At 51.6% G+C, this 13,858-nt stretch overlaps 4 protein-coding genes across 4 annotated transcripts; 3 read left to right on the top strand and 1 right to left on the bottom strand.

The window, feature by feature from the left end:
* Positions 1 to 1,216: 1,216 nt before the first annotated feature.
* On the top strand, positions 1,217 to 2,039 carry J4E83_001537 (uncharacterized protein; the record flags this gene model as incomplete). The annotated part of the gene is made up of 2 exons (XM_049328493.1): positions 1,217 to 1,652; positions 1,705 to 2,039. The coding sequence occupies 2 exons, from the start codon at positions 1,217 to 1,219 to the stop codon at positions 2,037 to 2,039; spliced, it is 771 nt and encodes a 256-aa protein (XP_049193011.1).
* A 569-nt stretch (positions 2,040 to 2,608) lies between these two features.
* Positions 2,609 to 3,292, top strand: J4E83_001536 (uncharacterized protein; the record flags this gene model as incomplete). The annotated part of the gene is made up of 1 exon (XM_049328492.1): positions 2,609 to 3,292. One exon carries the CDS (start codon positions 2,609 to 2,611, stop codon positions 3,290 to 3,292), a length of 684 nt encoding a protein of 227 aa, XP_049193010.1.
* Positions 3,293 to 5,040: 1,748 nt separating this feature from the next.
* J4E83_001535 (uncharacterized protein) lies at positions 5,041 to 6,135 on the bottom strand (the record flags this gene model as incomplete). Its single annotated transcript, XM_049328491.1, is given in 2 exon segments — positions 5,041 to 6,108; positions 6,127 to 6,135. 2 exon segments carry the CDS (start codon positions 6,133 to 6,135, stop codon positions 5,041 to 5,043), a joined length of 1,077 nt encoding a protein of 358 aa, XP_049193009.1.
* A 1,813-nt stretch (positions 6,136 to 7,948) lies between these two features.
* Positions 7,949 to 9,975, top strand: J4E83_001534 (uncharacterized protein; the record flags this gene model as incomplete). The annotated part of the gene is made up of 5 exons (XM_049328490.1): positions 7,949 to 8,293; positions 8,342 to 8,500; positions 8,552 to 9,334; positions 9,383 to 9,682; positions 9,733 to 9,975. 5 exons carry the CDS (start codon positions 7,949 to 7,951, stop codon positions 9,973 to 9,975), a joined length of 1,830 nt encoding a protein of 609 aa, XP_049193008.1.
* Between the last annotated feature and the right edge of the window lie 3,883 nt (positions 9,976 to 13,858).

Below are 13,858 nucleotides of genomic sequence, written 5' to 3'. Positions count from 1 at the left end.
TGTTGACGAAAGGCGCGGAGACATGGTCGGACGGTGGATGACGCAATGGTCAAGACTGGAATCGTACAAGGAGATGTGTACAACGTGATCGCTTCAAGTGCCACGGTACTAAGCCGAACAGTCTCAGACGTAGTGAGCTTTATATGCTATAACGATCTGGAACATGTAGCGGAACAGACGAAAGCGGTATGGGGAGGCGCTAAACCCAGTACAGGACTGCAGCCGTCTGTGGAGAACCTGGTCACAGGCTGCATGTCGTCGTGAGACGCATGGTGCGGGGAGCTTACTCTATGCTTCGAGTACACCAAGAGAGGGACAAGACGGCACCTCCACTTGCGCGGGGAGTAGTCGACGGCGTGTGTTGATGGAGTAGACGATCCGACGTTCTTGGTTTGAAGCTGGAAACGTTTTCCATCAACGCGAGGTCACGCGCCGTCGGGGTGTCGGCGGCATTTCGATAGTGTCGTCGGTCAGGGATGGGTGGTCAGCAGAGGCACAGCACAACGTCTTCGCCTTGCATCGCTGTGCTCCTGCGTGTTTGCGAATTCAATGTGGAGGTCTCGAATGGGGTTTGTATCGAGTGTCGTACTGCGTCAAGACAACTCCCTCATGTGCGCGTAATTACGTACGATGCGTGCCGTCCACCGTCTAGGCAGACATTGGGAGCGCATGGAACTATGCAAACAAAGAAGGCCAGGACAGAAGAGGATTTAGGCAGGCACCGTGGCTCAGAGTCGCGAATCACAGCGCTGGCAGGCGGACGGTTGACCGGGATGGAGTGAGGAGAGATGCGGAAAGCGGCATGACGCGAACCAAGGCAAGACGCCAGGGCCACCATCCCTCCACATTGTTTCCAGCGCCGGGTCCACCAACTCACCAACACACTCTAAACCGCCGCACTGTTTCAGCGAATATAGCAGTTATTGTGTACTTCTTTTCTGTACACGTTTCCCTTGCAGGATTATCGCACACGTCTCCCATACCTTTAATCATCACCACGCGCCTCTACCGCGCTCCTGCGACCATCGCAGTCCACGGACCTCCATCGAACCACGGATACTATCAGCACCGCCCGTCGATCCGTATAAACAAGGCTCTATACTTCCACCGCCATTGGTAACCGGCAGTCTTCGAGCAACATACCAGCTTAACACTTTACGCATACGGCGCACCCGCCCATCACACGACACATACCACATCTGCACACATCGCCATTATGCCGTCGCAACGTCGCATGAGGTTCTTTGGCATCCTCATTGTCGTCACAGTCGTCGTCTTGTTCTACATGTCAAGAGGAGCCCACCAAACACAAACATCCGACTTTTACACCAAAACCCAACAAGCCTTACAAGAAAAGGAATACGCAGAAGCGGCGAAGCAGCGCGATGCAGAGAGCGTCGGGTCGCGACTCAAAGCCGCCGAAGAGCAGGCGAAGAAGAACGCCGAGGACAAGTACACAGACCACAAAGTCAAGGTGGAAGGGCAGGACCAGAAGAGTGTCGCGGGCCGCGTCAAGATGGACGGCGACAGGGTCCCTGGCGTCGCGCAACAGGGCGGGAAGCCGCGCGACCAAGCAGCCATGATGGAGCATGAGACGCTCGAGGACCACGAAGTCGAGATGGAGCTCAATGCCATCTTGAAGAAGAGCCCAAGTACGTTACTCCTCGCTTGTTTCAGCCATGCGCAGTCACTAACTTATTGTAGTGATCATCTTCTCCAAATCCTACTGCCCCTTCTCGAAGAAAGCGAAACACATCCTGCTCGAGAAGTACAACATCAAGCCTGAACCCTACGTCGTGGAACTCGATAAGAGCCCAATCGGCCAACAACTACAAGCCTTCCTGCACAAGTCGACAGGCCGACGAACGGTGCCTAACATCCTGCTTATGGGCAAGAGCATAGGAGGCGGCGATGACATTGAGGAGCTCGATCAGACCGACACCCTTGTAGCGAAGGTCAAGGAGATTGGCGGCAGCCGCATCACCGAGGTTGAGCATCGCGGCGCCCGTCCGGAGATGCGACGGAAGATGAGGGCGTAGACAACTCTGCGCTGTTATCTCCTGCTCTCAGTATACTTGCAGGCATTTCTTGCGGCGTCTCTTGGGCCCGGCATGCTACCAAGTGCATGTTTTCAGGAAGGTAGGATACCCAGGATATTTGTATGGATGGACATCACATCTTGATGGTCTGTGTATTGCGATGGATATACCCTTTATAGTTTCAATGTCTTGTACCGTTGGTCTCAGTCGCACGTCTTTCTTGGCTCAGTTTCCATTCAGTCGTTGCAATCTGTTGTTGCCTACCCGATGAGGGAGGGCCGCCTCTTCCTCGCACAGTGCTCTTTCTCTCACCTTAGACGCTCCTGCCGCTTTGCGTACGATAAGCCATGTGCGAAGTAAGAGCCACTCGACATTCTCTCACCTCAATGCACCTTGCATCCTTTCTCAAGCCTAAAACAGCTGTCTTCCACTCTTCCTTGCTTCTTCTACACGCGATTCCAAACCATCACGATTTCTTCTTTCCAATCTGAAGCCGTACTCTGACAACGTAAGTACTAGCTGGCAGCCATGCCTACGCAAGTTGCTGACATTATCAAGGTCTCTTCAAGATGTGTCTCTACTGGAAGAAGCTGCACACATGTGGCCATCTCTCTGATCGCCCGTACATCGAGATGTGCCGTCCGGGCTTTCTCTCCAACAACGTGTGCCCCGACATTAGCGACGACGATAAGCCTCGCTCATCGCACTTCCCATGTTACCCTTGCATTAAGCTCGAGGCCCGCGCTGAGACTGAAGCCCAAGTCCGGTTCGAGCAGCACGAGTTTACCAAGGCCTACGAAGCTCGCGAGCGCGCAGTGAGGGAGAAGCAGGCAGCGGAACTGAGGGCCAAGGAGGAGCGCGTCCGACGTGAGGCTCGCGACAAGGCCGCACGGGAGCGAGAAGCGGAACAGCGTGCGAAGCGCGAGAAAGAGGAAGCTGAGCGCAAGGCCAAGAAAGAGGGGGGTGCCTGGATCGAGACGTCAGTTGGAAAGAAGCCAAAAGGCAAGAGAAACGGCGCTGGCAGTGGCCCTGCCAACGCTCCAGTAACACCACTGAACACCGTATCGACCATCAAGATGGCTGCCGCACCCAAGAACATCAAAGAGCTCAATGGAGGCGCCGGGGGTGGTGAGAGGATGAGTCCCAAGAAGGGTCGTGTTGATCCCGGTGGTAGAGCTGGTACTTGGGGCCCTAAGAAGATCTTGAGCAGGCAAGAGAACGTTGCTGAGGTCAACACTTCCGCAAGAAAGTGAGATTGGGGGTATGCAAGACGAAAGTACGTGGTCTTGACAGCATGCTAGGTGTCAGGTTCGTCATCTGTTGCGTCATGCAACTTGCCAGATCTTAAAAGTTATCATTTTGTTCACGTTCTTGCCTCACCTCATACTAGGAAAAAGACATGTTTTTCTTGGTAAGAGGTGGCCTCATATATCTCACCGATTTGTTTGCCGGCCTGATATTTGTTATGAAGGGCACGGTGACTTGCCTCTAGGAGAGCAGTCGCATTCGAGGATATTGTCTTGGCACTCAACATGTGCTCGCGTGCTCGTGTGCTCGCGTGCCCTGGGCAGTTTCTCGGTACCGAGTCTAAAATGGCAGTCACCGTGAGGGTGACTGAGGAAGGCACGCCCACGCGAGAACACTTTCTACCACCGATATCTTCCCACACCGACAAAGCTTTTATCGTACCTCATCGTCTCGCAGCCTCCAGAATCTTCAACTCGCGACACTCAACAACACCCGCCCGAGAAGCACCTAACTAACGCTAGCCGCCATGACCTCGAAAACAGACCCCAGCCTTCCCGAGGCACCCGAATTGGCCGACCGACCATCTTCCATGGCCGCAGCAGCGTTCCTAGGAGTCGCATGGTTTATCTGCCTCGAGCTCAATATCCGCCTGCTTTACAGAGCTACGCGTCGCAGCCTATACTTCTGGAGCTGTCTACTTTGCAGTTGGGGTCTCGTAGTGCACGGCATCTCGATCCTGCTCGCCAACTTTAACAAATGGACATCCTACTCAGCCATCGTCTTCATCTACCTCTCATGGCTCGTCTTCGTCGTCGCTCAGTCTTTTGTTCTCTACTCTCGCCTCGGCCTCGTGTGGAGAAACACGAAAAAAGATCGCTATATTCTCTACATGATCACTACTAACTCGGTCGTCTTTGGCCTTACCACAGTCTTGTTCGGGATGATTGCTGCACGTCTCTCGTCGCAAGCAGCCGTACCATACTAATTGATCGTAGCGCCACCCACGCTTCAGCGCACGACTCGAAAAGGCCAACCTGATCTGGGACAAAGTACAAGTCGCCGCTTTCTTCACCCAAGAATCCGTCATCGGATTTCTATACATCTGGCAAACATCGAAGTACTTCCAGAGCCTCGAGCTCCTCGGCAATAGTCGTCGCACTACTCGAGACAATCTGCGCAATCTGATCGCTGTCAACGTCCTCATAATCATGCTCGATGCCAGCGTCCTGGGCTTGGCCTATAGCGGTCGCTTCTTCATGCAGGGCTTCTATAAGGTCGCTGTATACGCTGTTAAGCTGCGCACGGAGTTTACCATACTGAATCAGCTGAGGCAGGCGCTTGCGGGTGGATCGACAGGTGCGTCGGGATTTGCTGTGCAGACCGACCAGAGACCTATCGTGATGGCTCCTCTAAAGTCAAACGACGTGGTGGAGACGGTTGAATAAGAAGACTGAGAAGGTGGACGGGATGGGCAGGATACGAGAAAGGTGATTGGATATATAGCATGGGTCGGAGTTATTCGGCGAGGCCATATGTCTTTCTTCATCTTGCATCGCGTGTAGCATGAATCAATACAGCGATTATGCAACACGTTTTCGGGTTATCTTACGATAGCCGGATAGCTGTCAGCGTGATCAATGCGTTTACAGAATAGATTTAAGTATCTTGAAGTACTACTGGCTGCATCATAACACTGTTTTCGACCTGCTCACATCTACTTTGAAACCTCCTAGCACATCCGACTCAAACATGATCATGCCTCAATGATACTCTGAGTCGCCACAGAAGACGATGTCTCCTCCTCTTCAAACCCTGAGCTCTCTTCTTTCAAGGTGAATTCAGGCGGATCTGTCTTCGACTCCAACTCGATCCATTCCGCAGCCTCAGTCATCTCTTGCTGGGACAACTCTCCTCGGATATCTGCGACCGCATCTTCTGTATCGACGAGGTGCTTGATGTGGAAGATTACCTGGAGTGAGTGGTTTCGATCCCAGTCGCCATGTAGTCCTTTCTTGGCGTGCACCTTTGCTACTGGTAGCCAGAAGTCCTGCCACTTCTTGGAGCTCATGAAGGCGCTAAGTTTGATAAACTCGAACGCTTCTGGGTCTGAGTGGTAATAGCAAAGACTTTTCAACTCGCCCACATCTTCGGATCTGGCTCTGCTGAAGAATGTTGCTGGTAGGTGCTGACACCAGTGCTGCACGATATTCTCATCTTTGAAGAAATGGTTAAGAGGCCCTAACATCTCTTCACGGTCGTCTTCCGAAAGATTCAGGGCTTCGACATTGTCACTCGGTAAAGTGCCTGCGAGGTGGGTGTACCAGTGAGTAGCGGCGTACTTCCGAAACGCTTCGGCCGCTTCAGTCAAAGGTTCGCTTTGAGGCTCAGCGAAACTAAGAAAGCATTGCTGCAGTAGGCGAAAATGTAGCTCAGCGCTGTTGAAGACAGGGGCATCTTTCACCCTCCCGTTGAGAGATTTGTCGCGGTGTTGAAGAAAATACTCAATGAGCGATGGGTGCGCAAAAGTAACAGTCGTCGTGGAAGGTTTGAACGTAAGCTCCAAAGCGCGTGCAGGATCGTGGACTTTGAGATGACTGAGGGAGATCCCATCCTCTTGTTCGAGATCAAACAGAGGAGTGAAGTTGTCGCGTATTCTTTCACCGAGAGAGGTGCCCGTGCGGCCAGTCAGCGAGGTCTCGAACAACATGCGATCGAGACTTGCAAGGGTGCAGGTGTGGCCAGTGTGTTGGTTGTGTGTTAGGAGTAATATGATCCAAGACAGCTCTTCACGCTCTTCTCGTGTAAGTACATTGCTGTAGACCTGCAACAACAATGGGACCAGTTCCATAGCATCATCCGGCGCAGTCTCCAGGCAAGCAGTGATATTAGATGTAGTGGGTTGCCGTTTGACGATCTCGAACATCAAGTCTGCTCATAGAAACCTGCCTGAGGCCTTGGATAGAACGTTCTCTCCGATGGAGATTGGCCTTGTTTCATCGGCTAGCAACGGAAGGCGATGTACATCACAGTATGTGATCCAGTTCTGTGGGTCTTGTTCCTCGGTTTGGATAGTGTTCGAAGGCAAGTCCATAGGGGAAGAGTGGCTCATGATTGATGATATGGTGTAAGGCGATGAGTCGTTATATTGGTGTAGGTAGGTAGATTGGTTGCGTATACTGGAAATTGTACAAGATGTTGCTTATTTGCGTGTTGGGTGTATGTATGCGATGTGTTCTAGAGAGCTCGATATTTCGCGGCGCAAGAGTGCTTATATAGACAGGTAAGCTTGAGGATATTCAATGTCTAGAACGTCAGCTACACGTTCGCAACGCGTACATATATCAAGGAAAAGACCGTGAGCAGCGAGCTTTGACCGGGGAATGGAATGGGAAAACGCTCATAAGAGCACTACGGGTTCCACGGAAACGACATATGAAGCGCTATGCAAACACATATAAACTGTCCTTGAAGCGTGCAGCAGCGATCGCGGATTTCGACAAAAGCTATGAATTCGCAGATTCCGTATAGGTACCGTTTGGCCAGCTGTTCGATCCCGAAGGCTGCTCGGGCAATGATGAACTGTGATAGTGACAACGACCTCTCTGCTGGGCGTTTGAACGGCAGATGTGAGCCGAGTGCGTCCTGGCGCGCTCGGTGATGAGACAACGCTTAGCCGGAGAGCTAACAATGACCTCCATACGAGTCTTTAGGGGAGTCATTTCGTGTCAGTCGCACTCAGGCTACCTAGATAGTGGTGGATACAATGAGAAAAGTCATCAATCGTGACGTGAGGATGTGTGCAGGTAACCGAGGCGGGCCATGCGATCACTTCAATGTTTCGTGTGGCGTTATCGGGCTCTACACTAAACTACATATGGAAAAGGCAGTCGCCGATAACGAACCTAGGATCTCGAAAAACTGGGGAGGGCGGGTCATGGCAAAAAGAGATCTCGGTACCAGCGCCAGTCTTGTGGATGGCGAGATTGAGATTGGTAGTGGAGCTCCGCGGTGATATTGGAGAGTGGAGAGGAGTTTGCAGCAAGCGTGCCAGAAAATGACGGTGCAGCTGCTCCTCCTGCGTAACCCTCAGCCTCAAGCGGAGCTACTGGTCTAGGCACTGCGTAGTGCATCTCTGTTGGTATCCGTCCACGGGTGCATTTGCCGCCGCTTATGTTCTACAATCGCATCGCGACGGAACGGCGAACCTATCAGACTCTAATCAGCTGAGCTGTTAGTGCATCTTGTTAGTCGCTGTCCAAGATTTATCGCTACACGGCCATGCCGAAGGAACAAAACCATGCAAGAACAGGGTCAGGCAAAGTCGCGCGACAAGGCTACTGGCTATGCCGTCATCAGTCGGTGGCACCCAATGAGATCGGATCAGCTAAACCTCTGCCGTCTTGGACATGAGGGCCGTTGAACGGACGAGGCTTGGATCAGCACTTAGATCGTAGCGCCTTCATCGCTTAGATCCGTTTCGCCAGTAGTCGACGGTAGCGTGAAAGGGCTACTCGTTCCCCGCGTACGTATAACATACCTTGTCCCACGGTACCGGCCCTGTAAACTGCCATTACCACGAGGCAACTCACTCTCACCCAATCTACGCGCAGTCACCTGACAATACCCTGCCCTTGACAGTAGCTTGCCCTGCCGCTGTCAAGATGGATGTCAAGCAGTCGGAGCGCAGCCCTGCGCACCTCAGCGATGAGGAGAAGATACCCGTCGAGCACCCCGAAAATGCGCGCGCTAAAGTCGAAATCCCCATCTACAACGACGTAGAACGCGTCGACCAAACCGACTTGTCTTTCGCTGCAATTCTCAAAGGCACAGCCGCAAACCCGCTCAACACCTTTGAGAAGAAGGCCGCCCTCATCAATGTCGAGCTCGATAAATTTGGAATGGGCAGATACCAGATATGCATCTGGTTCCTCTGTGGCTTTGGATACTTCCTTGATCTCGCCTGGTCACAAGGTGTTGGTTTAATTGCTTCTGCCATCTACCAGGAGGTGAGTTAGGCCAGACAAAGCGGGTACCGTGAACTAAAGCATTTGCAGATGGGAGTTTCGGACGAACACACTGGAGATATATTTGCAATTGCTAACGCAGGACTTGCTGTCGGTGCGCTCGGCTTTGGTCTTGCTGTGGATATCATCGGACGCAAGTGGGCTTTCAACTTGACTTGTCTCATTACCTCCGTTTTCGGACTTTTACTGGTATGTTCATGGAGCCGCGATTTCTATCATTGATGACTAATAATACGCCAGGCCGCACCCAAGTACAACTACCCTGCGATATGCGCCATCTACTTCCTCGCCTCATTGGGTCTCGGAGGTAACATTCCTATCGATGCGACCATCGCGCTCGAGTTTCTACCTCATAACCGCCGCTTCCTTGTCGCGCTTCTTTCCATGTGGCAGCCCATCGGTGTCGCCATTGCCTCTTGCATTGCCTACGGCACCACCGGCCAAGCGAAATGGCGCTGCGATCCCGAAGCGCCGGCTTGTCCAGACGTCGAGCCTGGAGTTAGTTGCTGTACCGTTGACAGTAACATGGGATGGCGTTACACTGTCATAGTGCTTGGCTGTATGACCTTGGCCGTCTTTTTCCTTCGGTACTTCGTCTTCACTTTCCATGAGTCCCCGAAGTTCCTGCTTGCGCGAGGAAAAGAGCAGGAGGCCCTTGACGTCCTGCACAGGATTGCGAAATTCAACAAGCAGCCAGCTCCAACGTTGACTATGGAGATGTTTGCCGCCATAGATGAGGTATCGTCCAATGCCACGTCAAGCGCACGACTTTCCACCGAAATACCACGAACTACCCAGGCTACCCAGGTTACCCCCGAGAAAGGCAATGGGTTTCAGCGCCTCAAGGGCATTTTCACCAAAAAGCGTAATGCCACACCGAGCGCACGAAACTCCCCTCGAAGTACCAAGGATACCACCAAGAAAGTCATCAAAGGATTCGGCAAGGAGCTTACGCGCCTCAAGGGCATTTTCACCAACAAGCTGACCGCTTTCACTTTCGTCTTGCTTGCGCTGGCATACATGGTAAGCAGCTTGACTTTCCATCATCATGTTCCCTACTAACAAAAACAGGGAGACTACTGGTCCTTTAACCTGGCGGGTACCTTCCTTCCGCTTATCCTGCTACGCAACAACGTCGATGAAGGCCGAGGAACTGTGAGCGACACCTATGAGCAGTACTTGATCATCTATTTCCCAGGTATCATAGGTGCCATTTTGGCTCTTGCGTCCATTCAGTTGCCGCTTGTGGGTCGAAAGTGGTCACTGGTCTTTTCCGCCCTTTGCCAGGGTATCTCCATGGCAATGTATACCCAGGTGTCTTCGACCGCTGCTTATGTGGGGTTGAACGCATTGGAGTACATTATGCAAACCGTAAGTGACGATTTCCGAACTCATCGTTTCCAATACTGACATGTGTTCAGTATTTCAATGCGGTCTTGTACGCGTCTGCGCCGGAGCTCTTCGACACTGTCTACCGTGGTAGTGTGAGTGGCATGCTTTCTTGTCTCGGTCGTATTGCAGGAATTGTCGCACCCTTTGCGGGTGCTCAGCTTCTGGCAGATCAGAGCTCTGGTATCCTCTGGCTAGGCGCTGGTGGTATTTGGCTATCTGCACTACTGATGTGCTTTTTGCCTGTGGAGATGAAGAACAGGCAGATGTTCTAAGGAAGTGGATCAAAAAGATCCCTTAAAAGTCGGCTTTGATACACGCCATCGACCAAAATTTACTGATACCCCATGCATACGCATAATGCAATACAATTCACAAACGCAACACAAGCTCGGAATCAAACTTGCCGCGCTGTACCCACACCGATCGCGTCGAGCTCCGCTAAACCAGTCGTGTACTAGCGTGAGTTTGATGACGTCTCTTGCGCCCCCAACGCTATGATGCCGTCGGCTTTGCCTATCCGCAACACCACCTTTCGTCTTGTGCTTCCATCCTGCATCATGCAGTTTATTGCTTTTCCTAAGCTTGGCGCTCTCAACCCTCCGTGCGGATGAAGATGCACTTTGATGTCTGCTCCGTTCTACTTTACCTAGGTATTGTTGTTTCGCATGACGGATACCTTCGTTGGCAACAAAGTCGGACTTTTATATTATAATCTTGCGGCGCACAATCTTGATCATGAATCACGCTAGCTGCAACACCGGGATCTCACAAGCCGGCGCGCTTGCCTCGGAGCACAGGAGCAGCTATCAGCGCGGCAGCAAAACCGCGACATGTCGATCTAGTGCGAGCCAAGAAGACCTTACCAAGGGCGGCTGCAACTCGTATCCCATTTTACAAAAGTGTTCCAGTAAATCATCTTCTAGTTGGGAGTATACATCATCTTTAGAACTGTATACTTGTTAAGATCTGATAGTGTGTATGCAGCACAATGCGAGAAGCACAAGTACAATCCTTATCAACTCGTCTAATGGCTGAAATGCTTCCATACTGACCTTAGTACTCTTCTTGTGCTAAGCCTCTAGGACCACGGACTATTATCTGGCCAGGCTCTTCTTCGAGCAGTTTGATGCCCGTCATATCGTACTCCCCAGCCCTTGAGTCAAAACGCTCGTACCAAAGATGCGCTAACCTGAATGAGTCCAGTTTAACATCATCACTATCCGTGGTTGCGTGGTCTTCGTTTTGGCTCACCCGAAGCTCGTTTCTTAGCATTGAAGTGCCATTTCCAAATCGTGATCTGGTAAACGCTCTAAGACTCCGAAAGGCATCGATGCGATCACGAGTATTCCGTCTGCAGCTCAGGCGCCTTGGGACCTTCCTCAGCACTAACGGGCATACATGCGGGTAAGGCTTCCGACAAGTGTGTAGTGTCGCTATGTATGCCAGGACTTCCTCTTCGACAGAATCTGTGAGGCTCGGTTGCGAAGTAAAGTCTCCAGATGCGTCTTCTTCGGTACTAGGTGCCTCTGGCTTCTCTAGAGACTTTAACGTCCAGCCTGAAGTTGCGTCCCACCGGACGCCGCGGTTCTGATTGTCCCAGTCCGACAAGGCATCTTCTTTTTCGGCCAACTTCTCTACCGTTTCGGGCTCGTCTAGTATCAGTCCATCTGGACATTGCTGCAGAAGTCGCCATGGAAGCGCAAAGACCATGTTTGTGCTGAGTTGGTCCCACTGGCTGAAGGTAGCGCAGCCTTTTTCGATATCTTTCACAATGACAATGTAGTCGTGGGCTGTCATGTTTCGATGGATCATGGTAGACAATGTTAACCGGTTGTGTAGATGCGTGATGGTCAAGAGAGCTTCTATGTAATCATGATATAGCTTGAATAGGCCCATGGGGGTTTGCTAGAATGCGGTATGCACGAACAATGGGTTTTCACTCAGCTTGGAATGATACTGGTGACGACCGTGCGATACTCTCCGGTCTCTCAACATTGTATCGGCACATCTCATTTGGTGACCTCGAAGACATGCTACCACTTCCGACTCGTAACAACCCTGGTATAAATGGGTTTTGCGGTAACGATGAGTTCAATGTCGTAGCCTCGCCATACGAAGTTACTAGGCGATCCTGGCTCACACTTGATCGGCTGCACAAGACGTTGCTGCCACACACTACAATGAGGAAATTGAAAAGGTGCACTGCAGTCTACAATAGTACAAAAAATGTGGAATGCCAATATTCAAGCGGGGTGTAGACTTCTAAATCCTTCATCTCCATGTCATTCTCCGCACGATGCTGATATGTATTCATTTACTTGAACAGGATAGAGCCACCAAAGTGTATCGATAAGAGTCGTATTCGTGTTCCCCGTAAATATATGAAGAGTTGCCAAAAAGGTAAAGCTCACGACAGGCATGGAGAGACACCAATCAATTTACTTGGTGTACCTCATAGAATGCGCCAGTTCTCTCTCAACCAGGATGGGTGAAGCAAGAGTCTTCGTGGCTCCGCAGTCTGTAACGTGAAATCTGAATTGGCTTGGTGAATGTGTGGAAAAACATTGGCTTCCGAACGCACAAACACTCAGTGTAACCTAAATCTACTAGGCTAAGCTTCTCGTACTCACGGCTTTCTTATAGACGGACAAATCACACCCGCTCGACTTATTTCACAGCCACAGGAACACAACTTCAATTCTACGGACTTACAAGCGCCTGTTCTCACATTGTATCGCCTTAGATCTGTTCAGATCAAAGCTGACCAGATGAACACTTATGCGATGCCCAACCTAGAAGCCCCCACTGCGCCTCCATCTCCCGAAATTCCAGTCGCCCAAGTCAAAGATCCACCACTTCCACCCAGGCGTCAACCACCACCTGTGCCAAAGAAGGCCATAAAGGCCGATAAGTCCACGTGTGGCATCTGTTATCAACGAGTAAAGCTAGAGCACAAAGCCAAAGCAAACATCCATTTCAACAAGTGTTGGGATGGTCTAAGAGAGAAGGCGAAGGAAGCGAAGAGTCGGATTGAGAAGAATGCGCTGGAGGAAAGGGACATTGGAGACAGCGACGAGACCTCGTTGGAGACGCTGCAAGTCGAGAACAGCGAACCAGATGAAAGAGAGGAACCATCCACACCGATACCATCATTCTCATCAGACCTGGAGAACTCATCCTGTCTTCTTTGCCGCAAAGACCTGTGGGGTATGAACGATCTCGACGCCTTCGACCACCGCTTGATCTGCCTCAAAACCCTCTCCCCAGCTCGCTGCCCTGTCTGCGAGGTCTCCTTCAGAGAACTTCCCGAGCCATGCGATGACGTCCTCTCGTGCGAAAGTAGTGGCTGGCCGATTCATACCATAATCTGGCATCTACACGCTTGCCAGAACGACTGCCATACTTGCCCAGAGGCACAGGCCGACTGGACAGCCTTGATTTCTCGGCGGGCTGGTCGTACCGAAGTAGCGCAAAGAGTCTTCTGGAAGAGTATAGGAGAAAGAAAAGATTGGGGTCTGCGCAAACACAGGGACAGCGTGAAGACCAAGAAGAAGTCGGGGTTAGCGCGTGAGGATGGGATATATCGGACAAAGAGCTCGCCGTTGCGTACTTCGCAGCTAATCGTTCCTGCGCGTGAGTCACATAGTGAGTCGGAGATCGAGGTAACGAGGGCGGAGAAAGCTGTCGTAGCCGAAAAGATCCCTTTCGATCGGTTCATAAGGTCTAGCTTCTGCATAATGAAGCTCCCTTTCTCCGCGAAAATGCGCACGGACTACAAACCTGAGGAAGTGCGAACGGAGGTACTGCCTCTCTTCGATTCGAAGACATTCTGGAAACAACTTTCGTACAAAGCGCAGACGCAATTGCTACCCAAGCTTGTACCTGAGCCACTCAACGTCACCTCTCCTACCAAGAAGAAACTACCAGCTGGCCGTGCGCTCGCGGAAAAGTTTCCAGTTCCTAGAAACAAAGACGAAGCGAAGTCGCAGCTTCGATTGTTAAGCAATCCGCTAGAACCTCTCGCTCCGATGACTTCCGCGGCGAACTCAGACGCGCTTCTTAAAGCACCACAGCGGTCCGCAATCCCCAAGAACAAGGATGAACTCAACGTCTTCCAAAAGAAGTTGTTAGATCTGTTGAAGCCTGTTGTAGACC

The sequence above is a fragment of the Alternaria metachromatica genome (assembly GCF_023757995.1).
Source record: "Alternaria metachromatica strain BMP 0045 chromosome Unknown scaffold_2, whole genome shotgun sequence".
Taxonomy (NCBI): Eukaryota; Fungi; Ascomycota; class Dothideomycetes; order Pleosporales; family Pleosporaceae; genus Alternaria; species Alternaria metachromatica.
This window is presented reverse-complemented; position numbering and strand designations above follow the sequence as displayed.